This window comes from Suncus etruscus, chromosome 1 (assembly GCF_024139225.1).
Source record: "Suncus etruscus isolate mSunEtr1 chromosome 1, mSunEtr1.pri.cur, whole genome shotgun sequence".
NCBI classification, from domain to species: Eukaryota; Metazoa; Chordata; class Mammalia; order Eulipotyphla; family Soricidae; genus Suncus; species Suncus etruscus.
In genome coordinates, this window is record NC_064848.1 from 42,663,882 (window position 1) to 42,691,804 (window position 27,923).

The 27,923-nt window shown below is 35.3% G+C and overlaps 1 protein-coding gene across 2 annotated transcripts in view; it reads left to right on the forward strand.

Moving 5' to 3' along the window:
- Window positions 1–26,684, forward strand: part of CCDC171 (coiled-coil domain containing 171) — a 335,855-nt gene extending 309,171 nt beyond the window's left edge. For both annotated transcript variants that reach the window (XM_049769310.1, XM_049769319.1), the window contains exon 25: window positions 26,457–26,684. In XM_049769310.1, the coding sequence (XP_049625267.1) occupies window positions 26,457–26,684 (228 nt within the window). The remainder of the gene's footprint in view (window positions 1–26,456) is intronic.
- Window positions 26,685–27,923: the final 1,239 nt, after the last annotated feature.

Genomic DNA, 27,923 nt, shown 5'->3' on the forward strand with positions numbered 1-27,923 from the left:
TTTACTTTTCTCTTATGTAAAATAGTAATTTTCTTCTTAAAGCTTAGTATATAAAAACTAAATGAATAAATACTGATAATGTACATGCCATTACTAATGTAATTCCATATTGTTTTAATGAATTGATAGTAAATTATTAATTTTACTTGCTCATAATATAAAAGAACTAAGTTTTCCAAGTTCCCCATAATCTAGGTAGAACATTGTTAGCATTAATAATTCATAATGTCTTCTGATTGATGTTTTTAAATGACTTTTTAAATTGTATCACCGTGATATAGACAGTTGTCCATAATTGAGTTTTAGTTATACAATGTCCAACATCCCTTCACCAATGTACTTTGCTGGTCACTAATATCTCCAGTTTCTTTCCTACCTTTCTCCCTACCCTCTCCCCTGACTGCCTCTATGGCAGCCATTTTTATTTTCTTTCTATCACTCTTCCCCCTTTTAAACACTGGTTTTCAATATTGTTACTGGAGAATTATGCATATAACTTTACTACCTGTCAGCACCCAGTTCTTGTCTAGAGTCACCATTTTCAACTCACATTGTCATAATGTTCCTTTCTGTTTTCTAACTGCACTCCCCCTTTTTGTGACAAGCTTCCTACGTCCTCCTGGCCCTTATTTCTATTGACTTTGGATATTATTACTGTATTATCTTTTAAAAAATATATCCTACAAATAAGTGTGATAATTCTATGTCTATCCATATCCTCTGACTCATTTTGTTCAGCATAATACTCTATATTTACCCACATATAAACAAATTTTATGACTTCATTTTTCCTAATAACTATAGAGTATTCCATTGTGTATGTGTCCAAATTTCTTTATATACTCACTTGTTCTCAGACACATGGATTGTTTCCAGACTATGGCTATTGTGAATAGTGCTGCAATGATTATAGGAATGCAAATGCTTTTCCTGCAATATGCTTTTAGGCCCATAGAGTATATTCCCAGGAACCACATTGCTAGTCACCTGAGAGCTCAATTTATAGGGTTTCTTTTGGCGGGGGTGGGGATGGGAGGGGAGAATGTCTACATTGTTTTCCAGAATAGCTGGGCTGGTTGACAATCCCACCAGCAGTAAATGAAAACCTTTCTCCCCACATTTGTGCCAGTATTGGTTGTTCTTTTTTTTTTTTAATATATGCCAATCTCTGTTGTGTGAGATGATCTCTCATTATTGTATTGATTTGCATTTCCCAAAATATGTGGAGTATTTTTCATGTGCCTTTTGGCCATCTATTTTTGCTTCAAGGAAGTTTCTGTTCATCTTTTCTTCCCATTTTTGGATGGGTTTAGTTGATTTTTCTTGTTAAACACTACATTGCCTTATATATAATAGATATTAATATTTGTTATCTGTAACATAGTTATGTACTTTGCCAAATACTGATGATTCCATAGTATAATAATTGAACAATATTTACTGAATGCTTAATATGGGCTAGCTACTGGGCTGACTTCTTTCTGTATATGAGTGAATTTAATCATCATTTTTCAGGTAAAGTAATTATCAAGTTTGGAATTCAGGATTTGAACCTTGCTTAGTGTGAGCCTAAATTCTCACCTTACAGTGTTATTGTATTATGTCCTTAATAGAATATGATCATATTCTTAATAGTGGAGATAGAGGATTAGATTCTAGATATACATATCACTAGAAATATAGATTGATTTAATGAATTATTAATGATTATAAATGAATGATTTAATGAATAAGATGTACAGAGTAGTTTCCAAATTTCTAGCAATTAGATAAATATCTACTCTTGCTTTCAGCTTCTGGTAAGAAGTGAACAAATATTATAAACAACAAATACACATTTTTTGTAAATAAATATCTTTAATTTTGAGGCATATTCCATATACTCCATGACCTGACTGAAAAGCTTAGACCGGATTTCAACCAACCTTTTTATACTTAGGGTTAATAATCACTGCTGTAGACTGGTGGATTTCAACCTAAAAGTCTATAGAATGACACCTATCTGAGGATCACAGGTTGAAAACCACTGACATAGTCATGCTTAGACTTATAAAGAACAATCAGATTTTGCTAAACTCCACTTCACCTGATATAAAATAAATAAATCTTTTACTAGTATTACTTTACAGTAATAGAGAAAATTCTCCATTCCTGTAATTAGATTTTCAGCTTCAGTGGCTGATCAGATACTTGGAATTAAAGTAATAACTCTACCTTATTAATAGCTTAATATCTTAATAATAGCTATAAGGACCTGTATTTGAATGTCAATAAACAAAAGAATTTTATCATAAAGTAATGTCATTGTGTGTGGTCTTTTAACCACATATTTTGCAAATTCAGATTTCCATAAAAAGTACCATTTCTATTACTTTTCTTTTTATTTTTGGAACATTGTGTTTTTATAATTTTTAAAATTAGAATGGAGATAAATAAAATCTAATTATATGATAAAAAGATGTGAGGGTTTATTGAGAGATGACATAAAAGATATTAGTCAGATAGTTTTGCAAAATAAGAATACACATTTTTCTTACTTGGCCAAAAATATTTTCAGGTATAATGTATTGCATCAGAAAGCTAGGGAGTATGGCAAAAAATACGAACAAGTTATTGTTGAGTTTAATAAAATCTTAGACACAAAAGATGAATTCCATACCTTGCACTGTACCTAGATCATTCCACTTTGACCAGCATCATGATAGGTTATCTTTATGCAATATTACTATTTATTAATGACATTGAAAAAATCAACTGTGTAGAATCTTCTAATTAATGTTAAACTTGGTCATCTAATAACTAAATCTGCCTTTTCAACAAACTGAAAAAACTGAACTGAAATGTAACTTTAGTGATCTAGCAGTCTTCTTTTGAGTTTAATGCTGCTATAATATTTCCCAGGTTCTGTCCAACTCAGTATTTGGAATGACTGTAATCATGCTAGTTCAGAGCATACAGGCAAGAGGAAAAGTAGTTAAACATCTTGCTGTGTATGAGCAGCTCGTGGGCAGGCAGACAACATGCACCTTGACCACCTATTATGAAGTTTTTTGCTGCTGTGTCAAGTGAAAGTGAGTTAATTGGGTGAAGCTGTGGAGCATGTTAGGGGCCTGGTAAAGGCTTGCTGTCTGACAGCTGAATGTCAGCAAAAGCTAGTCAAGTGTAGCTGAGAGACAGAGACCTGTCACAAAGTTCTGCAGACTGGAGCACAGTTAGGAAGCTGAAATATGGTTCCATCTCACTTTCTCCCTCATTGAATCCAAGCACCTTAAAAGATTTTACACCGTATGCGTCAACTCTTGTTCTCTAAGCTGTTTCCCTCTAACTGTCCTGCATTCAAATGATAGAACAGAAGCTGTTAATGCTTAGCAAAGTGAATGTAAATTCCTTCTTTTCCCCCTTTCTGCCCAAGCAGATAGACATTCAACTCAAAGGAAACTTTGAAGGTTTACATCAAACAACTAGATTGCCTCCAAATTTAGCTTATAAAAGAATCTCTCTTCCTCTGGAGAGCATAAAAATGGAAAATTAAAGCAGTAGCAAAGCAATTCTTCCCCCATACAGAAAATCTAGCTTAAGTGAGTTAAAATTCCTGCCCAGATGTCTTGAAAAAATGGATCACTTCCCTCTTGTCTTTTTCATAGGTTCTTTCTTGGTCAGAATGTCCAAAGGTAAAATGCTTTAAGCACACACACCATAAGGTCAAGAAATATAAACACAAAAATGAAGAAAAGTGGTGTTCCATCAGAAACTTTAATTACTCTATATAAAAAGGGAATTACAAGAAAATTCAAATGAAGTTTTTGAAATAAAAATATTTAGAGGAAGTTAATAATATAACTCCATTTATTAGCTTTTAGGAGGTCAGTCTAGTCAACAATAGCCAGAGTGCTCTATGCCAGTCAATGGTCAAACCACTCAAAACTCAGAAATAAGCAGAATAGCTGATATCTTCATGGAATTGACATGCCAAGGCAGGACTGTCCATTAGAATATCTCGTAATATGGAAATGTGGCTATTGAGCACCTTGAATGTGGCTAATGCAATTAAAAACTGAACTTTAATTGTAAATTAAATTTTATGTGAATCTAATTTTTGGGAGGAGCACACCTGGTGATGCTCAGGGGTTACTCCTGACTATGAGCTCAGAAATCAATCCTGGCTTGGGGGACCATATGGGACGCTGGGGATCAAACCCAGGTTTGTCCTGGGTCAGCTGTGTGCAAGGCAAATGCATTACTGCTGTCTATTGGTCCCACCCCATGAATTTAATTTTTAACTAATTTAATATTAATTACATGACTAGTGACTTCTGGTTTGAAAATCATGGATCTAAGATCAACTGTGAGGGTGTACAATTATAAAAGTATGTTGAGTGGTGTTGATAACACAAAAAATAGGTATATAACCCAAATATAAGATAACAGAAAGTTTGAGGGTTATGTAATATCTTTAAGTGAGTCTTGAAAAACAGTTATGGTATTGTTAAGGATCTTCCTTTTAATTAAAAAGATCAGCATGAAGAAGAAACAGGAGAAAGTAGGGGTCAGTGTTTTGATGGTACTAGGACCAAAGTTGTTTTTATAGGAAATTACATTGATGCACTGAGAACCTTTAAATACATTTCCAGGCAAGTTACTCCAGACACCTCACAACAGAAAGCTTCCAGACTAAACCAGGATTATCAGATCAGTTAGTTTATCTAGTTTAAATCACAAGAAATAGCAGTAGGGAGCTGAGAGGGGAAGGACCATATTTCTGATTCTTTGATCATGAAATAGTCCTATTACCCATCTCTCTGCTGGGTGGACATCTGAGAAAGGTAATTAGACAGACAGCAGGTACTTTGGACCACTTTCTCTTTTTTAGGAGAGAAGAAAGAAAAATACTCATCAATACCTATAATGTGACTTATAGCTATCAAATAGCTTAGGGTTTGAACTGCAGTTTTCAGACCAATTGCAGTATGATATTAGCCTACAGTTGATATATTCTCTACCCTATGATATAGTATTTCCACCTTTGATCTTTGTAAGTAACTTGGATTACAGGTTATTAATTTATTCTGTTATTAATATAGAGGTTCTGCCTCTGTCTACAACTTCTGGTGGATTCATTCTTTTCTGTTTAATACATCTTAAATTTCTTCTATTTTTTTTTGTCTTCAGCAGCAAATGTGAGTATTCTCTTACAGCAAGCAAATACACAGTAAAGAGGAGTAGAATTGCAAAATAAAGTTAAATACTTATTTACAAAAATTAAAAGTATATTTAGGAAGAGAATAGTGAAAAAATTTTGGGGGGTTTTGTGTTATATTTGGGGGCGCTTAGGGGTTACTCCTAGCTCTGTGCTCAGAAATTGCTCCTGGCAGGCACAAGGGACCTTATGGGAGGTCTGGATTCAAACCACCATCTGTCCTAGATCAGCCGATCCAAGGCATGCAAGTCAAACACCCTACTGCTGTGCTATCTTTCCGGCCCCAAGAGAATAGTGAATATTTTAATGATGAAAATAATTTAGTAAATAATTTTGAAACTTACGTTAAAAATCCTTTTTTCTTGTCTATCCTACCCTGAGCCTGAGATCTATTTCAAACAATTCTAGGTATTTTTAAGAATTTGGCATACAGGCATTTGGGGAATTAATTTGAATGAAGACTTTCATGATGATTGAAAAGGACTAGTGGAAGTGTTGAAGATGGCTATCAGAGTAGAAGAGGGAGGTGGAAAGAACTGCCTGGAACTTCTCTTTCAGGCCATATGAACTCAAAAGATCTGTGTGGGTGGAAGCTGAGAGAATGTTTTATGACAGACACTGTGAAACACTGAGTTCTAGCAGAGTTGTTTTGTTTTCAAGTGACAGAAAAGATGGACACATGACTGATTTTGTGTAGAACATCACCATTATGGAACAGTGAGAATTTGAGCACATGATGGCAAATTTTTAGTGGAAGGATTGTAGACAACTAGTAACTCTCACTTGGATTGGTGATGGCATTGAACTTTTCTTGTGAACAGAGGAAGAATCACGTAGTTGTGACTCATGACTAGGTCCTTGTCTATATGCATAGAATAGTGAGTCTTGCAAACTCTCAGGACCATTTCATATCAAAAATGTTAATGTTCTCATCACCAATGTCCCAAGTCTCCCTCCTCCCCACCATCACCATTGGTGATGGGAATGTTGCACTGGTGATGGGTGGTGTTAAGAAAAAAAAATATTGTTATTCAGTAATGGAATAAAAAAAAAAGAAATATATATTAAATCCACAAAAAAATGTTGAAACCATGTGAATGTTATATAATGAACAAAAAAAAAGAATTAAAATAGGGCTCTTGCTTTAGTATCAAGCTTATTACATGTAGGGAAAGATAGCTCAGGTAAAGAAGTAGAACTAGGCTAAATAGATATTTTTATCTACATGTTATATGTAAAAAAATGTTAATGTTCTGACATCAGCTGATATGTGGTTACATAGAATTAAAACACATTACAATTTAATGGCCAAGAATGCAGATTAGCTAAGGACAGTTTTAGCTTTATAAAAGCAGAGCATTTGTGTGAGTGTGATTCTCATTGTATCCCAAAATTTTGAATACTCTGGCATATTGTAGTCTTTGATATGTATTTATTAAAAAATTAAGAAATGGGTAATTTAGAATTATAAGGGTATACATGGGTTTGAATATGCTTCATATAAGCTTGGGGGAGATCTATCATATGGAATTGATAATGTACCAGATAGATTCCTGAAATATAATATATAGGTACATCATTTTGGAATGTTGTGGTTTATTTTAGCTGCATTATTTTCACATTTCTATGGGATGTTCTCTCTAGAGATGGGTTTGGTTTGAGATTGTGGAAATGGCCTGATTCTATCAAAAATAACATTCCTGCCGATCACATAAAGGAAATGTCATTGCCAGCTAAGTGATTTGTTTTGGAACGTAATCCCAATGCTTGTGATGTGAAGGCATTTCACAGATGTGAACCCCAGATCACATGATTTGTGTCTGAAGTGTGCCTCTCTCATAAGAAACAGACCACATTTTTTTAGTAGAGCGTATCAGTCCCTTCAGAAAGGCCCAGCTATGGTGCTGGCCACAGAGTTCATGGCCCTGATGAGAGTAGACTTATATCCTGGGAAAATAAAGGTTGTTTGTCACACCTACTGAAGAATTGGTATGGATTTTGACTATGATTCAGTGGAATAATGAGGGAACATAGCTTAAAATAGCAGTGGAAGGGAGTGATATGGAAAACATGGATTTCAAACTTTAAAATGTGAATTTATTGCAGATTTTATTATGATGTAAGACTGGTAGACTCAAAATGTTAGTAAAATTGAGAAATTTTGTGCTTTTCAAATAACTTTACATTTTAGATGATTGTTTTCTTCTCCTCCTCCTCCTCCTCTATACCTGACTTCATGGTGAGTAATTCCACCCAGAGAAAATCATACTGTTTAAGGATATAAGTTTATAGCTTCCAGATTATTATTAAAATTTTGACATTGAATATAAAAGGTTTATGACTTTAAGAGGAAATTCTTCAGTAATGAAAAATGGTCAAAATTTTTGCCTAATGGTTTCCAGAGAGAATGTGACATGTATACATTTGACCACAGAAGTTGTAATTTGGCAGTGAGAGTTGCTATATAAAGTTAAATAAAGGCACACAGTTTTCAGTAGTCACTGAACATATGACAGGTATATATATATATATATATATATATATATATATATATGCAGGTAGAGGGACAAGTGACTGTATAACTGTGAGTTAATGCTGTTGGATTCTGCATATAAGATAGATAACTAGAGATGTTGAAATAAAGCATTCTCAGCTAAATTAAGATTTTCAAAACTTGCCAAAACACTTAAAAACCTTCCTCCAGAGATCAGTAACTATCCAATTCAATGATTATTTGACCACTTTTTAGAGTTATAATGATACTAAAGTAAGGTTTCAGTATATATAATATTGGTTCTTTATAGTAAGAGTTTTTCATTAGAAAAGTAAATCATGCTTATTGTAGGTAATCTGGAAAATACAAAAAAGCTTTGGGAAAAAGTGAAAAATTCAAATAACTCAAAATAAGGGGGCCTAAGTAGTGGCACAGTGATAGGGCGTTTTTCTTGCATGTGACTGACCTAGGATGAACCACAGTTCAATCCCCTGGCATCTCATATGGTCCCCCCCCCCCCAAGCCAGGAGCGATTTCTGAGCCCATAGCCAGGAGTAATCCCTGAGCATCACAGGGTATGACCCCCCAAAAGAAACTAATAACTCAAAATAAGAATCATTACCATTTTGTTTAATGTTTTTGCATAGCTTATCTAGTTCAGGGTTAGGTAAAACCTAAGCCTATGTGTCATATCTGCTTGTTACTTATCTATAAACAAAGAAGTTGGCTTCTAAAGAAGAAAAAGAATACAATGTGAAAATTATGTGAAATTCAAATTTCACTGTTTGCAAATAAAGTTCTATTGGAACACAGTCATGCCAACTCATTAATATATTGTCTCTGCCTTCTTTTTTGGAGGGTGGGGTCACACCAGCAGCACTCAGGGGTTACTCCTGGTTCTATGCTCAGAAATCGCTCCTGGCAGGCTCGGGATGCCAGGATTCAAACCACCCTCCTAATTCATGTAAGGCAAATGCCTTACCTCCATGCTATCTCATGCCCCCTGACTTCTTTTTTAACATAATTTTTATTTTAAGCAATGTGGGTTACAAATCTGCAATTGATAGGATTTCATGCATAAAAGTTTTAGCACCACACCTTCCATCAGAGTGTCTCATTGGCTGTTTTGTGATGCAGCAAATTTGAATTGTTGTAACATTCCCATCACCAATGCCCCAAATGTCCCTCCTCCCCACCCCACCACCTGTATTTGAGACAGGCTTTCTACTTCCTTCATTCATTCACATTGCTATGATAGTTGTCAGTGTAGTTATTTCTGCACTCACCACTTTTTGTGGTGAGCTTCATATTGTGAGCTGGACCTTCCAGCCTCATCTCTATTGTCTTTGAGACTTATTACCAAAATGTCTTTTATTTTTCTTAAAACCCATAGATGAGTGATACTATTTTGTGTCTAACTCTCTCCCTCTGACTTATTTCACTCAGCATAATAGATTCCATGCACATCCATGTACAGGAAAATTTCATGACTCATCTCTCCTGATGGCTGCATAATATTCCATTGTGTATATGTTCCACAGTTTCTTTAGTCATTCATCTGTTGAAGGGCATCTTGGTTGTTTCCAGAGTCCGGCTATTGAAAATAGTGCTGCAATAAATATATATGTGAGAAAGGGATTTTTGAATTTTATTTTTGTCTTCCTAGGGTATATCTCTAGGAGTATTATTGCTGCATCATATGGGAGCTCAGTTTCTAGTTTTTTTGAGGAATTTCCATATTGTTTTCCATAAAGGCTGAACTAGATGCATTCCCACCAGCAGTGAATCAGAGCTCCTTTCTCTCCACATCCTCTCCAGCACTGATTGTTTTTGTTCTTTGTGATATGTGTCAGTCTCTGTGGTGTGAAATGGTATCTTTCATCTCCCTGATGATTAGTGATGTGGAGCATTTTTTCATGTGCCCTTTGGCCACTTGTATTTCTTCTTTGAGAAATTGTTCAGTCACAGCCATTTTTAAATTTAGTTTTGATGTGCAAAATGTATTACCTTCCCTCATTTTTTTTTTTTTTTGGTTTTTGGGCCACACATGGTGACGCTCAGGGGTTACTCCTGGCTATGTGCTCGGAAATTGTTCCTGGCTTGGGGGACCATATGGACACCAGGAGATTGAGCCGTGGCCATCCTAGGCTAGTGTGGGCAAGGCAGATGCCTTACTGCTTGTGCCATCGCTCTGGTCCCTACCTTCCCCCCTTTTTTAATATATTTTTTATTTAAACACCTTGATTATATACATGATTGTGTTGTTTGGGTTTCAGTCATGTAAAGAACACCAGCCATCATCAGTGCAACATTCCCATCACCAATGTCCCAAGTTTCCCTGCTCCCCACTCAACCCCCACCTGTACTCTAAACAGGCTTTCTATTTCCTTCATACATTCTCATTATTAGGATAGTTCGAAATGTAGTTATTTCTCTAACTAAACTCATCCCTGTTTGTGGTGAGCCTCATGAGGTGAGCTGTAACTTCCAGCCCTTCTCTCTTTTGTGTCTGAAAATTATTATTGCAAGAATATCTTTCATTTTTCTTAAAACCCATAGATGAGTGAGACCATTCTGTGTTTTACTCTCTCTCTGACTTATTTCACTCAGCATAATAGATTCCATGTACATCCATGTATAGGAAAATTTTATGACTTCTCTCCTGACAGCTGCGTAATATTCCATTGTGTATATGTACCACAGTTTCTTTAGCCATACATCTGTTGAAGGGTATCTTGGTGGTTTCCAGAGTCTTGCTATGGTAAATAGTGCTGCAATGAATATAGGTGTAAGGAAGGGGGTTTTGTATTGTATTTTTGTGTTCCTAGGCTATATTCCTAGGAGTGGTATAGCTGGATTGTATGGGAACTCGATTTCCAGCTTTTGGAGGAATCTCCATATTGCTTTCCATAAAGGTTGAACTAGATGGCATTCCCCCCAGCAGTGGATAAGAGTTTCTTTCTCTCCACATCCCCGCCAGCACTGCTTGTTCTCATTCTTTGTGATGTGTGCCAATCTCTGTGGTGTGAGGTGGTATCTCATCGTTGTTTTGATTTGCATCTCCCTGATGATTAGTGATGTGGAGCATTTTTTCATGTGTCTTTTGGCCATTTGTATTTCTTCTTTGTCAAAGTGTCTGTCCATTTCTTCTCTCCATTTTTTGATGGGATTAGATGTTTTTTTCTTGTAAATTTCTGTCAGTGACTTGTATATTTTGGAGATTAGCCCCTTATCTGATGGGTATTGGGTGAATAGATTCTCCCACTCAGTGGGTGGCTCTTGTATCCTGGGCACTATTTCCTTTGAGGTGCAGAAGCTTCTCAGCTTAATATATTCCCATCTGTTAATCTCTGCTTTCACTTGCTTGGAGAGTGCAATTTCCTACTTGAAGATGCCTGTAGTCTCAATGTCCTAGAGTGTTTTGCCTATGTGTTGTTCTATATATCTTATGGTTTCTGTCTAATATCGATGTCTTTAATCCATTTGAATTTTACCTTTGTACATGAGGTTAACTGGGGGTCTAAGTTCAACTTTTTGCAAATGTCTAGCCAGTTATGCCAACACCACTTGTTGAAGAGGCTTTCTTTGCTCCATCGAGGATTTCTTGCTCCTTTATCAAAAATTAGGTGATTGTATGTCTGGGGAACATTATCTGAATATTCAAGCCTATTCCACTGATCAGAGGGCCTGTCTTTATTCCAATACCATACTGTTTTAATAACTATCACTTTGTAGTAAAGTTTAGAGTTGGGGAAAGTAATTCCTCCCATATTCTTTTTCCCAATGATTGCTTTAGCTATTCTAGGGTGTTTATTGTTCCAAATTAATTTTAAAAGTGCCGGATCCACTTCTTTGAAAAATGTCATGGGTATCTTTATAGGGATCGTATTAAGTCTGTACAATGCTTTGGGGAGTATTGCTATTTTAATGATGTTAATCCTGCCAATCCATGAGCAGGGTATGTGCTTCCATTTCTGCATGTCCTCTCTTACTTCATGGAGCAGAATTTTATAGTTTTCTTTGTATAGGTCCTTCACATTTTCAGTCAAGTTGATTCCAAGATATTTGAGTTTGTGTGGCACTATTGTGAATGGGGTTGTTTTCTTAATGTCCATTTCTTCCTTATTACTATTGGTGTATAGGAAGGCCATTGATTTTTGTGTGTTAATTTTGTAGCCTGCCACCTTGCTATATGAGTTTATTGTTTCTAGAAGCTTTTTGGTAGAGTCTTTAGGGTTTTCTAAGTAGAGTAACATGTCATCTGCAAACAGCAAGAGCTTGACTTCTTCCTTTCCTAAAAGGATTCCCTTGATATCTTTTCCTTGCCTAATCGCTATAGCAAGTACTTTCAGTGCTATGTTGAATAGGAGTGGTGAGAGTGGACAGCCTTATCTTGTGCCAGAATTTAGAGGAAAAGCTTTTAGTTTTTCTCCATTGAGGATAATATTTGCCTTTGGCTTGTCATATATGGCCTTAACAATATTCAGAAAGGTTCCTTTCATTCTGATCTTGCTGAGAGTTTTGATCAAGAATGGGTGTTGAACTTTATCAAATACTTTCTCTGCATTGATTGATATGATCATGTGATTTTTATTTTTCTTGTTGTTGATGTTGTGTATTATGTTGATAGATTTACGGATGTTAAACCATCCTTGCATTCCTGGGTTGAAACCTACTTGATTGTAGTGGATGATCTTCTTAATGAGGTATTGAATCCTATTTGCCAGGATTTTATTGAGGATCTTTGCACCTGTGTTCATCAGCGATATTGGTCTATGATTTTCTTTTTTGGTAGCATCTCTGTCTGGTTTAGGTATCAAGGTGATGTTGGCTTCATAAAAACTATTTGGAAGTGTTCCTGTTTCTTCGATTTCATGAAAGAGTCTTGCCAGTATTGGTAGTAGCTCCTCTTGAAAGGTTTGAAAGAATTCATTAGTGAATCCATCTGGGCCTGGGCTTTTGTTTTTGGGCAGATATTTGATTACTGTCTTAATTTCCTCAGTAATGGTGGGGTTGTTTAGATATGCTACATCCTCTTCATTCAACCGTGGAAGATTATAAGAGTCCAAGAATTTATCCATTTCTTCCAGGTTCTCATTTTTAGTGGCATAGAGTTTCTCAAAATAGTTTCTGATTACCCTTTGAATCTCTGTCATATCAGTAGTGATCTCTCCTTTTTTATTCCTAATACAAGTTATCAAGTTTCTCTCTCTTTCTTTGTTAGTTTTGCTAGTGGTCTATCAATCTTGTTTATTTTTTCAAAGAACCAACTTCTGCTTTTGTTGATCTTTCAGATCGTTTTTTGGGTTTCCACTTCATTGATTTCTGCTGTCAGCTTTGTTATTTCCTTCTGTCTCCCTATTTTTGGCTCCTTTTGTTGAGCACTTTCTAATTCTATGAGTTGTGTCATTAAGCTATTTAGGTATGTCCCTTCTTCTTTCTTGATGTGTGCTTGCAAAGCTATAAATTTTCCTCTCAGTACTGCTTTTGCTGTGTCCCATAAGTTCTGATAGTTTGTGTCTCTATTGTCATTTGTTTCTAGGAAGGTTTTAATTTCCTCTTTGATTTCTTCTCGGACCCACAAGTTATTCAGTTAGGCTGTTTAACTTCCAGGTATTAATGTTTTTCTTCTGTTTCCCTTTGTAGTTCACATATAATTTCAGGGCCTTGTGGTCAGCAAAGGTAGCCTGCAAAATTTCTATCCTCTTGAATTTTGGAGGTATGTTTTATGTGCTAGCATGTAGTCTATCCTGGAGAATGTCCCATGTACATTAGAGAAGAATGTTTATCCAGGTTTCTGGGGGTGGAGTGTCCTATATATACATATATCCACTAGGCCTCTTTCTTCCATTTCTCTTTTCAGGACTAGTACATTATTGTTGGGTTTCAGTCTGGTTGACTTATCAAGTGTTGACAATGCCATGTTGAGGTCTCCCACAATTATTGTGTTGTTATTGATACTATTTAACTTCCCCTTTTTTATTACTAATGTGGGGCACCTTTCATATGTTTTAACCAGCTGTATTATGTCCTTTGTGAGTTGCAAATTTTGTAACTATTATCCATGTTTTAAATAGTTTAAAGATAAACTATGGGAACTAAGTTTTGTACATTCAAGTTTTTCCTCCTAAGTTTCGTATGATTCCCCTTCAGAGAGAAAAGGCTTTACTTATATATTTCTGTATACTATGCTTTCTTATTTTTGGCTTCCCAAATAGTGTTCAGGAGTCCAATGATCCTCTCCTAGTGGTTCTCACCTAACCAGGCATTAACTTGAGCTTGGAGAGGTGCCAAGGATAACCTGTGTTCAGGGACCTCTAGACTTATACCTAGCAATGCTCAGGGAACTGTGTGATACCAGGATCAAACTGAAGTCAGCTGCATGCAAGGTCAATTGATGTGCTATCTGTCATATATCTACAAACATATACATACATTTACCTCATGATACTGAGGGTCACTAAGGGCCACTAAGGATGGCCATATGGATGACTCCTAGAGGAAATAAGGTAAACCCTTAACCTTGTATTATTTCTTCATATCCAGTGTATATTTTTTAAAGTATGAGTGGAGCGCTAGAACCATATTACAGAGATCAGAATGATTGCCCTAAATGAGGCTGACCTGGTTTTGATTTCTGGTACCCCATGGGGTCCTCAGGGTTCTAAAGGGAGTGATTTTCTGAGCACAGAGAAAGAAGCAGGTCCTGAGTAGGAAACCAAACAAACAGAAATAGGAATGGATTCTCTTACATATATACTCAGTATCACAGACATTTGTTTTTCACTTGGGCACATTTCTTACACTTAAATTTTGTTCTTCTTACAGGAAAGTGATTATGCATTTAAGAAATTATGTTCTATGCTTGGATATTATTTAAATATATAGATTGTTTGGTTTCTTTTCAAATATTTATATAGAATAATACCTTTTAATGAATACACATGGCTACTTGGTGAACTCTTATGACGATAGACATATAGGTTTGCCTGGCAGAGGGATTGTTAGTTCTAAGGCAGGTGCATTTAAAACCTGGTCTTTCAGCCAGGATGCATAAACTTCCAATCTGCCAATTTTGTATGAATTCTTTCTCTGTATTCTCATCATTGGGTATTTATGAAATATCCAGAATTTCACCTACTTCATAAGTTAAAAGTACTTTCTGTTTTCATGTATTGTGTTACATTTATTTATCAATGAGATTTAGTACTTTTTCATATACTTATTAGTTGCTCTATATCTCTGTGCCCTATCAAACATAATTTTTATAAGTATCTTTATTTAAGCACCATGACTACAAGCATGCTTATATTTGGGTTTTAGTTATATGTATGTATATATGTATGCATATATATGAACACCCCCCTTCACCAGTGAAATGATCCTACCACCAATGCTCTCCATCTCCCTCCTCCCTCACCCCTTTACTCTATTCAAGGCAGGTATTCTATTTCTCTCACTCACTACCATTGTCATGTTAGTTGTTAGTTAGTTGTTAGTGTAGTTATTTCTCTAATTGAACTCACCACTCTTTGTGGTAAACTTCATATTGTGGGCCGGACCTTCCAGCCTTCATTTCTATTGTCTCTGTGTATTATTACAATTATGTCTTTTATTTTTCTTAAAATCCATAGATAAGTGAAACTATTCTGTGTCTATCTCTCTCCCTCTGACTCATTTCACTCAACATAATAGTTTCCATGTCCATCCATGTATAGGAAAATTTCATGACTTCATTTTTTTTTAACCGCTGCATAGTATAAAAAAAAGTAAGCTATTATGCTTACTTCTCCTCAGACTCCCTTGGATCTGTAGCATGTGACTAAATTATGGCCAATGGAATATAAACAAATGTGTTATAATTATAGAGGATGTCTATATATTTTTTTTATTTATGGGGGATTTGAACCACACTCAACAGTGTCAATGCTTACTCCTGGATCTATGTATGGGACCATATGTGGTGCTGGGATTGAACTAAGATTGAACATGCAAAACAAGTGCCTTACCCCCATATATTATATTATATTATATTATATTATATTATATTATATTATATTATATTATATTATATTATATTATATTATATTATATTATATTATATTATATTATATTATATTATATTATATTATATTATATTATATTATATTATATATTCATCCCCTGTAGGAAGTATTAAGATGTGACTCCTTCTGGGGCCAGAGAGATAGCATGGAGGTAAGGCATTTGCCTTGCATGCAGAAGGATGGTGGTTTGAATCCCGGCATCCCATATGGTCCCCCATGCCTGCCAGGGGCGATTTCTGAGCTTAGAGCCAGGAGTAACCCCTGTGTACTGCTGGGTGTGACCCAAAAACAAAAATAAAAACAACAACAACAAAAAAGATGTGCCTCCTTCTCTTCTGGCTAGTTAGCAAACATAAGAGCTGGAACATGAGCAATATTGTTTTAGCTTTAAAGTAGTAGTCATATTCTGAGTCCATTGCACATACTCAGGAACCCATGATATAGCATCCTAGAATACATAAATACATCCTAGAATGCATAAAATAGTTAAGCCAGAAAGAAACAAAGTTTTGTCTTATTTAAGCCACTGAAAATTGAGTTTTCTACTACTGAAACTAATATTAATAAAAATATATTCTTAGCTTTTTTCCTAATCCTGTTTTCCTTGATATGTACACTCCTTTTGTGCTTTAAGGAAGTCTCTCCCTTGCTATCATTCTAAAACAAGTCTTATATATTTTTTTGGTTAGCTGGCCATTTTAATTTTGGACACATTTTATATAGTATTATTTTTTTGTTTGTTTTTAGTTTTTGGGCCACACCCAGTGAGGCTCATGGTTTACTCCTGGCTATGTGCTCAGAAATTGCTCCTGGTTTGGGGGACCATATGGGACGCTGGGGGATCAAACCTTGGTTTGTTAGGTTAGCATGTGCAAGGCATATACCCTACTACTTGTGCCACTGCTCCAGTCCCTTATATAGTATTCTTACATATTTTATACATTCCTAAATATTTAAAGTATGGATATATCTAAAGTTTCAAGACACAGAGGAAAATACTACTTTGCAGAATCTGGCTTTTTTTTTTTTTTTGCATCTTCTACTATGAAGTGTGTTGTATTTCTAGGATAGAAACATAATAAGAGCACAGGAGCGTGAAAGAAAGTAGGAAAAGAAAGAAAAGCCATTTGGGAAAATTCTTTGAATCTTTTTCCACCTTCAATCATGTCAGGAAATCTAAACATTCAAGAAAAGAAAATGGGAATTGTTATCTTGTCAGGTACAAGACATTTTTAAAAAGTAATTTAAATTAAAGTTTAAATGTTCCAGTATAATTTAAAACTTCAGTACTGAATTTTATCTTTGATATAACAACATATAATCTCTTTTGGTGAGAGAACTAACACTTTTATGTAAATGCTATAAAACTGATTTATTTACTCCAGTTCCATGGATATTCAAATGCTGAACTATATTAACATATGGAATCAGTAATATAAGCATTTATTTTTATCTCTAGAGTAATTTATGTCCTTTTGTTTATCAGTCCAAAGAGATTTGTTAAGACCTTGTAATAGTTATGATGCAGCCCTATTTTCAGTTTAGCCAGAAACTATCTTCTTTGGGGTGGTAAGATAAACTAATGGTAAGAATTTAGGGAAAAGAATAAGCTAAGAGTTAAATCCTCTTATGTCATTTTTCAAGTTGTACAACATGAGGTTATTTTTATACATTTCTGAGTGTTACTTTCTTTGACTAAAACGAGGATAAAGTTGTACTTTTAATTGATTTGGGATAAATTGAGCTAATTACTCAACTAAGCCTATCATGATATCTAATAATGCTCAACACATTAAAACATATTCATGGAGGTTGAAATAATGATAATAAATATCTTACAGAATCTAAGTGAATCATCTCTTCTAAATTGTAGCTAATTTTGTTATCTTTCTGTAGAAGTTGAGTTTTATCAGATTGTATACATTTTCGAGTAGAACTTCAGAGCTGAAAAGAGTCTAGCTCTTCATTTTTATGGGTAAGGGTAGTGAGAAACAGATGGACAAAGTCACATGCCCCAAATGACCTACCAGCATCATAACAGAAAAGGGAGGAAAAGTGATAGCCTTTGGATCACTAATCAAGTGTTTTTTTTCTGCCCTATTGTGTGACCAGCAAAATCTTTATGCAATACTGTTCAGTTGCATAGGTTCATGATTTTTATATACTAGGCTCTAGGAGATTTAACTTGATCATAAATGCATACCACACAGGAGAAAAATGGCTCAGTGTCATCACTTCAGAAGCTTTGGTCTGCAAAATGGCTTTGATTTATAAACAATTTATCGAGTGATTATCTTATTATTAGACTAATGCTTTATTTATTTTTTGGTTGAAAAAATGCTCTTAGACAGCTAAATATTAAAGTTCTGAAAAATGGCTATAGGACATATCCAATTACTATATTTCATAAGATTTTTTAAATGCAGAAATTTAGTAGACACATTTTGTATTGTGAATATATATTTAGCTGATAGAATGTAACAGTTTAAATAGAATCATTTATGGCTTATTGAGTAAATAAAAGTACTTCCATAAAGATTCACATGACAACTAGCTTTTATTTCAGGTAACTAATTTCTTTTTTTAAAATTGCTTAAATTTAGATTTACCTGAGTGACTACTCTGACATCTCAGCAGTTTAAAAAATATTTAAATGACTATAAACTTAAAGATATTTAAATGACCCAGGAACTTAAAAGATAAATAGCAGGTGGTGGTAACTTTTAATGGTCTCTGATAAAAAGTTATTTAACTTATTTTTTCTGTGTTTTAGTAAAAGTATTATTCAGTGTTTCTAAGTATTATCAAGAAAAATAGTTCATATTTACTTTTGGTTTTGTTTTTGTTTTTGGGCCACACCCGGTGACGCTCAGGGGTTACTCCTGGCTATGCACTCAGGAGTTGCTCCTGGCTTGGGGGACCATATGGGACGCCTGGGGATCGAACCGCGATTCGTCCTAGGCTAGTGCTGGCAAGGCAGACACCTTACCTCTAGTGCCATCGCGCCAGCCCCATATTTACTTGTTTTTTAATTAATTAAATATTTTATTTTATTTAATTTAAACATTGTTATTACAAAGTTTTTCATGATTGTTTTGTCATAAAATGTACATCCTCCTTTACCAGTGCCCATTTTATATCATAGATGTCCCTAGTTCCCCTCCCACTCTCACCCATCCCTATCTCTGGGACAGACATTTTACTTATTCCTCTCTCTCACTCTCTCTTCATTTTTCTTTTTAGATACTGTGGTTTGCACTACTGTTAATAAAAGGGTACATGCATATCACTTTATCTCATTTCAATACCTTGTCCTTGTCCACAGTGATGTTTCAACTATCATTGTCATTGTCATAGTGGTTCCATCTCTACCCTAACTGTACTGCTCCACTATTTGTGGCAAGCTTCCTTCCAATGACTGGTCCTCCTGACATTATTATTGTTTCTGGATATTATACATATATATGTATATTTTACCTTATATACCTCAAATTAATGAGTTGATTTTATCTCTTCCTCTCCTGACTCATTTCACTCAGCATAATACTCCATATCCATCCACGTATAAGCAAATTTAATGACTCAATTTTTCCTAATGAAAAATTAGGAAAAATAGTATTTCATTGTGTAGATGTACCACAGTTTCTTTAGCCACTCATCTGTTCTTGGACACTTGGGTCATTTTCAGATTCTGGCTATTGTAAAGAGTACTACAGTGAACATAGGAATGCAGAGATTTTCTGTGTTGTTTTGGGATTCCTAGGTTATATCCCTAGGAGTAGTATTGCTGGATCATATGGGAGCTCAGTTTCTAGTGTTTTGAAAAATATCAATATAGTTTTCGGAAAGGGCTGGACCAGTATGCCTTTCCCCCAGAAGTGAATAAAAGTCCCCTTCTCCCCATGTCCATGACAGCACTGGTTGTTCTTCTTCTTTGCGATGTGTGCCAGTCTCTGTGGTGTGAGATGACATCTCTTGTTTTGATTTAAATCTCCTTGTTGATTAGTGATGTGGGACATTTTTTCATGTGTCTTTTTTAACATCATATCTTGAAATTAAAATCTCACCATAATTTTTGTTGGTGTTTTTAAGCTACTAGATAATGTAAATTCATAATTTAATTACTTAATTTAAAAAGAAACTTATTTTCTAACAATGTATATAGAAAATAACTCTAGTAACCAAAAAAAACGTTTTTATTTGTACATAAGTAAATCATTTTTCTTGGCAGAGAGAATTAATGTTGAGGATCAAATATATTTAAAGAATTTCTCATTTTTAATTTTATGTTGAGGCTGTAAGGTGAGAAAACAGTACGAAGAAATTGTGACTAATTTGCAATGTTAGGAAAATTCACAATTCCTCTCTGAAAAACACAATTTTTTATAACTAAAACCCAACTACAAACATGTTTGTAATCATGGTGCTTAAATAAAGATATTTTTAAAAAACTTAATTTTATATCACCTGGCGGAAATTAGACATAGGAGGGGAGAAGGCAAAAGTCTTACAAAAGAGTTCCTTCTGCATATCAAAAATAATGGGAACAATCTCTCCTAGCAGGGATACGGTAAGAAAGGAACTCTTATCCACTGCTGGTGGGATTGTGGCCTGTTCCAATCCCTATGGAAAACAGTATGGAGGGTTCTCAGTAAACTCAAGATTGAACTACATATGACCCATCAATCCCTTTCTTGGGTATCTACTCCCAGGATAGAAAGACAATCATCCAAAAGTATGTATGCACACCACTATTCATAGCAGCACTCAGTACAATAGCCAAGACTTGGAATCAACCTAGATGTCCAACAACAGATGTGTGGATCATGATGATGTGGTAACTATACACAGTGGAATACGACATAGCAATAAGAAATGATACAATAATGCAATTCACAGTAACAATGAAGGAGCTGGAAAATATTATGTTAAATGAAGTAAGCCAGAAAAAGAAGGAAAAATACAGAATGATATCACTTATATGTGATATGTAGAATATTTAGAATAATTCAATGGTAGGGCATTTGCCTTGCAAGCAGCCAACCCTGGATGGATCATGATATGATTCCTGGCGTCCTATGTGGTCCCCCAAGCCTGCCAGGACCAATTTCTGAGCACAGAGCCAGGAGTGACCTCTGAGTGATGTCGGGTGTGGTCCCCCCAAAACAAAACAAAACAAAACAAAAGAATAATTCTATGAAGAAACACAATGGTATAAATGGTAGATACTTCTAACACCATAGGTGATAAGGTATAGTGAGGAGATGAGATCAAATCAAGTGGAGGAGGAGAAGCACAAAGCCTTACTTTTCTTTTTATATTACAAAGAAACCTACAACAGCAGAAACAGCTCTTTATATCAAACAAGTGTTCAATCAACCTCTAGCCACAAAGGCATACAATAATGTACTAATGTTTTTATCCACAGAATCAGGTCCAGAATATGATTGGATGCTGGGGACTCCCACTGCAGTGCTTACCATCAGTATGTTATAGTGTCTTAATTTTATTATGTATAAAATAACTCTTCATCTCCTTTGTTTACAGAGGTTCTTGGAGATATAGGTTGAACACCCTGGCTTTGAAATTCAGTGCTTTAACATATTAGACTCCACATATAGTAAAGAGTACTCACTTGGACAATAGCTTGATAAAATACTCCATGATTATGTCTTCTACTTATGACCATGGAGACCTCTAAACTAAGCAATTGCTCACCAGAAACTTATGTTGCAGGTCCCACTTATTAGTTTGTTTTTGCACGTTACTATTATCTCTTCTCTCTTTTTTATTTTATTTATTTATTTATTTACTTATTTGTTTTTTGGTCTTTGGGCTACACCCGGCAGCGCTCAGGGGTTACTTCTGGCTCTGTGCTCAGAAATTGCTCCTGGAAGGCTCGGGGGACCATATGGGATGCTGGGATTCAAATGACCTTTGGTCCTGGGTCAGCTGCTTGCAAGGCAAATGCCCTACCATCATGCTATCTCTCTGACCCCTCTTATTTTTGTTTTTATCTTACTTTTTCTTTCTCTTGTTTTATTTATTTATTTATTTATTTATTTATTTATTTATTTATTTTGTAATTTTGTTTCTCTTCTCCTTTTTTTCTCCTTCAATTCAAACTATATTACCATTATAGCATAATGTCCATGCTGTCAGTTTACTTTCAGGAAAGGAACCTCAATGCACAAGACACCGGGGATGATACTACATAGGGTAGATTCCTCTTATAGTACTCGCTATCATATTGCTTAGCACTCTAGACATGAAAATTATGTTTATCCTAAAATTTAGCAAAGTTCACCCCTGCTATTGATGAAGTCCATAGAAATTGAAAAACATTTTCTCTCCAATGTACTGGCCCAATTTATTTATTTACCTATTTTTCTTTATTTATTATTTTTATTTTCTTTCTTTTAATCTATTTTTCATCTACCTATGTTTATTTTTTGTTTGTTTGCTTGTTTTTTATCACCACACCCGGTGACACTCAGGGGTTACTCCTGGCTATGTGCTCAAAAATTGCTCCTGGCTTGGGGGACCAAAAGGGATGCCGGGAGATTGAAATGCTAGTGCGCGCAAGGCAGATGCCTTACGGCTCATGTCACTGCTCCGGCCCCTACCTATGTTTTCTTAATTCAACAATTTTTTAAGTGCTCTGGCCCATCCCATAAGGGCCAGGACTCCAACTCCAGCCTTCTTTTTCCACCTCTCCTCAATGTGGCTTTTACTGGACTCAGATCCAGAGGGATCACCAGTTCGAGGACACTACCTGATCCATTACAGCTGAAAACCTTTTCTCAGAATTAATAAGACCATGTGCCTAAATCTCATTCTCCCCCCAAAGACTATCTCAAAAGACTTAATGAGGATATCTATATTTTCCTTGTATGTTTAACTTTTTAATAATATACCTCTTAGTGTGTTTATTTCCTAATGTGAAAGTAGTCTCCTCCATTCCTCCCTTTTTTATTCTAATTTGTATTTTTACTTGTTTTAGTTCAGGTTGGTGCAAAATTTTGGTAGAGTAGTCTTGTTTGGGATAAAGGCTCAAGTCAAATCCAGGGCACAGGGATAGTGTGGCCTGTCATTTTTACCCCCAAATGCAACTACAATATAGTATGGCATTGTTCCTCACATAGGCACACTGAAATGGGCAAATCTTATGTATAAAAATGGGTTCTTATCCCTAGTAGATAAATAAATATTAGAATACAGGGGTGCCTTCCATCCTGAACATATGTCATGGGGACTCAACTTAGACATCATGTGATTGGACATTGACTGTCCAACCCTGAACCGTGGATCCCAACCTTAGAACTGACACAATTCCCTGCAACTGCACCAGAAATCAAACTTCCCCTGAGGGAGTCCCTAATACCATTCTGGCACCAACTTGCGCCAGGATAGGTTCATAGAACATCCTGACAACAAGGAAACAGCAACAATTTTATCTAAGGGCAGGTTGCCCTATTTCATCACCTTACAGTGAGATGATATCAGAAGATATCTGCCCTTTGATCTGTGCTAAAACCAAGATCACTAAATACAGAAGACTGACTACAACATCCATTAATGAGCAGAACCTCTGGAACCATAAAGACAGACTCTATCCTAGACTTTGATCTAGGATCTGTGCAAAAACCAAGATCTCCAATTAGAGGACTGACTTTGACAACCACAACTAAGCAAAACATTTCCTGACATCATAGATAAAGACTTTGGGGTTTGACAATGAACAGGTCTGGAGCCTGTGGTTGGGTTCATGACAATATGCTTCAACAGTGGAGACATCAAATATCTCTTGGGCCAAGGGAATTTTCTTCTAATTTCCCCAATACTTGATATATACTATACAAACAAACTAACAAACAAAAACGACATATCAGCCCCCCTGTTTTTTTATTCATATTTATAACTTCTAGACAGGGGCTCCTGCCTGCTTACCTTTTTATTAAATCAGAACCACAGAACATGAATCATCATGTTCTCCCCATATTTCTATGTATTCCTACAAACTGAGAAAAGGTGGAAAAAGTGAATGGTACAAGGGGCAAAGCAGTCTCAGGAGCATTGAGTGTAAATAAAAAAATGATTAAAAAATAGAATGCCTTCTAAAAGTCCCTCATAGAATTTCAGGATTCATAGTCTGCTAATGAGTTACAGGCAGTTGGAGACCTTCCTTAAAGGTGCAGTAATTTTGCTTGCAAGAAAAAAGAAAATGAAACTTCAAGTATAGATTGAAGGTTTGAATAAATTAAGTACACATATGCAAAACAAAGAATGGTTGGTAATTTTGGCAATGTTACCTTTATCATAAAAAAGTAAGTGCCCTCAGTGAATATATTCCTGACCATCCTTGGCCTGCTTTTGTGCACTCCTGTCTTCACAGTTGTCTTAGATCAGATGTTGAAGTGTAAAGATGTAACAAACTTTTGAAGAGATGTCTTTTCAATATTCTTTTATAATAATAAATCATACTATCATTAAAATTAACTTTTTATTCAGAAGGAAATTATTTGTCATTGCCTCATTTTTTTCTAGCATGACCTAGACTTGCCCCTGGGGTCTGGCACAGTTAGTGATACAATCTTTTAAGGCATCAAAATCAATCATGTAAAGACACATCTACCAATTCAAACACACAACTAAGAAAATATATCAGAAATGTTACGGCTATAATAGTAACAAAGTTGTGCAATGTTGACTTCTGAACTGATATGCCCATATTAAGGTTCTGCAAAGCAGACCTCATTTTTACTGTTATCAGGGTCAGCATGTGTTTGGAGAAGTTTCTTTCCTTGCATGAAGAGAAGTGAAAAACCCTGTCCTTCATAGATTCATTCAGGTGACCATTTCAGACATTTTTTAACTTCTTGCATAAAAAGTGATTATTTATGCCAGCTGTAGACTTGCAGTGTGGTATCAAGAAATGAAAAGAACAGAGATCAAAGAAAATTGCTGAGCTAGGTGATAGATGCAGCCGTTGATTTTTCTCCAGTTATAGATTTTTTTAAAAAATATTCTCCAAAATGGCAACGAACAACAGTTGGATTTCTAATACTAGTGATAACATTTTTCTTGTTTTCACAATTAGAAGTAGTTTTGTTTAATATGATTATAAAGTAGATCCTTATACTTTACATTATTTTGTTATCAAAACTAGAAGAGACTAGGATGTTTTACTAGAAAATCTCTAATATAAAGTGTAATTTTAGTGGAGATAGAGACTTTAAGATGTTTTACTAGAAAATCTCTAATATAAAGTATAATTTTAGTGGAGATATTTATGAGTGGACTTAACCAAACTTTAATAGTTGGGAAGATAGAAAATTCTTACAAAAAAGTATTAATATTTTCCTATCTATAAATATCATAAAATAAATTTCAATCATAGAATAAAGATACATGCAACAAAGAACCAAAGGTAACACAATGACAGAAATGATTCACAAACCTGAGTTTTGGGGGTACTGGGGTCCTTGGAGGATGGAGGTGGCTACAGTGGTGATGAATATGATGTTAAGTTTATGTACAAGAAAAATTGTCACTAACACTATTGTTAATCACAATACCTCTATTTGAAGTCATTAAATAATAACTACATATTTCATTATTTTATTATTGTTAAATATCACCTATTGTTTTCAGTTTCTCTTATGGCTTAAGTATGTTTATAAAGTTATTAATTCAGTTTTCAAGTACTATATAAATGTTTGGAACTTTTCATGTCATTTTCAATAGTTTTTGGATACTGTTGATTATTCAAAATATTGAACACATTATTTTCATGTTGTAATACTATATTTTGATAAATAACATCAAAACAGCCCCTGTTGAAACAGGATGGTGGCATTGTTATAAAAGGTAAGGATAAAATCTTTTTTCACTAACATTATATATTTGTATGATATTTTTACAGGCCACTAAAATAACTTACTTTGTGTTATGGATTTTAATTATATAAATCAACTTGACATTTTAAAATATAAATATTCATAGATTATTTTCAAATAGACAATTATAAAGTGTATGTTATACAGTATGATGTAGTAACCATTGATTTATAAATATTTCCAGTGGATGGAGTGGATGGAGGCAGAGGTAAAAATGTATGGCTATGACCCTTTGATTTCAGTAGTCTGATGAAAATTTTATATGAATTTCTAGTGTTTAGGTGAACTTCTGTTGTCATAAAATTTTTTCGCAGAGGTCACACCTGGAAATATTTAGACTCTGCACTCAGGGATAACTCCTGGCAGTGCTCAAGGGACTATATGGGGTGATAGGAATCCAACCCAGGTAGGCAACATGCAAACTGTACTCTGGCCTCTAAATTAATTTTTTTATACTTAACATATAAAGATTTTGTTGCACTTGGAAAATAATATATTTATTATTAAGATGGTTTAAATGATAATTTCTACTACATTTCATATTACAATGATTAGTCTACTTCTCTTTATAACAATTTCAATTCTGTTGTTTCTTCCTTCCTTCCTTCCTTCCTTCCTTCCTTCCTTCCTTCCTTCCTTCCTTCCTTCCTTCCTTCCTTCCTTCCTTCCTTCCTTCCTTCCTTCCTTCCTTCCTTCCTTCCTTCCTTCCTCCCTCCCTCCCTCCCTCCCTCCTTCCCTCCCTTCGTTCCTTCCTTCCTCCCTCCCTCCTTCCCTTCCTTCGTTCCTTCTTTATATCTCAGATAGGATCACGAGACCATTCAAATCTCTCCATTCCTTCAAGAGCTGCTCTTCCTGCTGGCAGAATAAATGTTGGGGATTTCTTGCCTTTGAAAGCTGAACTTGATACTACTTACACTTTCTTAAAGGAGTCATTGATACAGCCTGCGCCCCGAACTTCATCATCATCTTACTCCTCTCCAGTGACTATGTCTTCTAATGCCAAAAGACTGACTCTGACTGGATTATAACTTTATTAAATAAAAAGAGATATAGGAAGTATTACCAGTACAATTAAAATGGTCTTGAAGGGGGATTTTCTTATCAGATGAATTTTGTTTCAGCACAACTAGTCAGTGGGTTTTTAAAAATTATGTGCTGCTATCTTGATTGTACAGGTATCTCTGTTTCCTGGAATAATGAAATAACCAACTTTTTTCACTTTTAAGTTTTATTTATTATCACAGTTGCTCATTTTTATGTAACATATTTTTAAATGTTAAAGAATGACACATTTTGGGTAATTTCCCTCAGACTTAAAAAATCAATAAGCCATTTTAGTCTCTATCTATCAAAGTTGTTTCATACTTGTCTATTTTAAAGCAGAACTGCAATACTTTAATAGGATTGAGAGAGCTATTTGAAATGTATGCCAATGATTCCTGTCATTTCATGGCAGCCCTGCCATGGTTCACTGAGCCCCCTCTTCTCTCTTGTCAGCTCAACTGAAGACAAGCATTTAGTTGCAAACTTTAAGCAGGTTGTGCAAAACAGAAATGATGTGGCTGCTTCTCCTCCTGCACAATAATGTCACTCCTGGTCAATGTGAGAAGGTCAGGTTGCTCCTTGTAAAGCTACATGATACCACTTGCCCATTTGAACAAGTTAAGTTAACTGCTGAATCTGGTCCCTGCAGGCACTGAAAACATCCTTTTTATCAAGTCTGCATTTGGTAAGAAAGCGGAGCAATTGTGCTGGAAGGATTTCTGTGGTTTGTTTAGCCACTTTTTTAAGGACAGTTCCTTCCCCAGGATAGCGGGTAATATATTTAGTATACACAGAAAAACTTCAAGGTAATGGCTGTTTTGACCTTCAAAATAGACTCCTTTTTGTTTTTGTTGTGGGCAGGACCCAAGAGTGACGCCCATCTTTGATGCTGACAGAATTTAAAACAAGGCCATTGCCCTGCATTTTCTGCCTTGTAGCACACAAAAGTAAAATTGTATGTCAGGCCGAGATGTCGGGGAGCTGACAAGATGCCCCAGTGACATTTCAGCTAGAAAGAGCAAGTGTCTTGCAACCAAGTGGTCAAATATCAAATAATAGGTCAAGCAGGAAGGAGCTGAGTTCTAACCACAAAGAGGTTTCTGGTAACTTACTTGACAAGCTTTTGGGTGCTTTGTGGCTTGACAAAGTGATGTTCTGTTGGGTATCGCTAGACAGACTGTTCTTTATCGCCTTCAGAAGATTAGACATTGACATTGATTAAA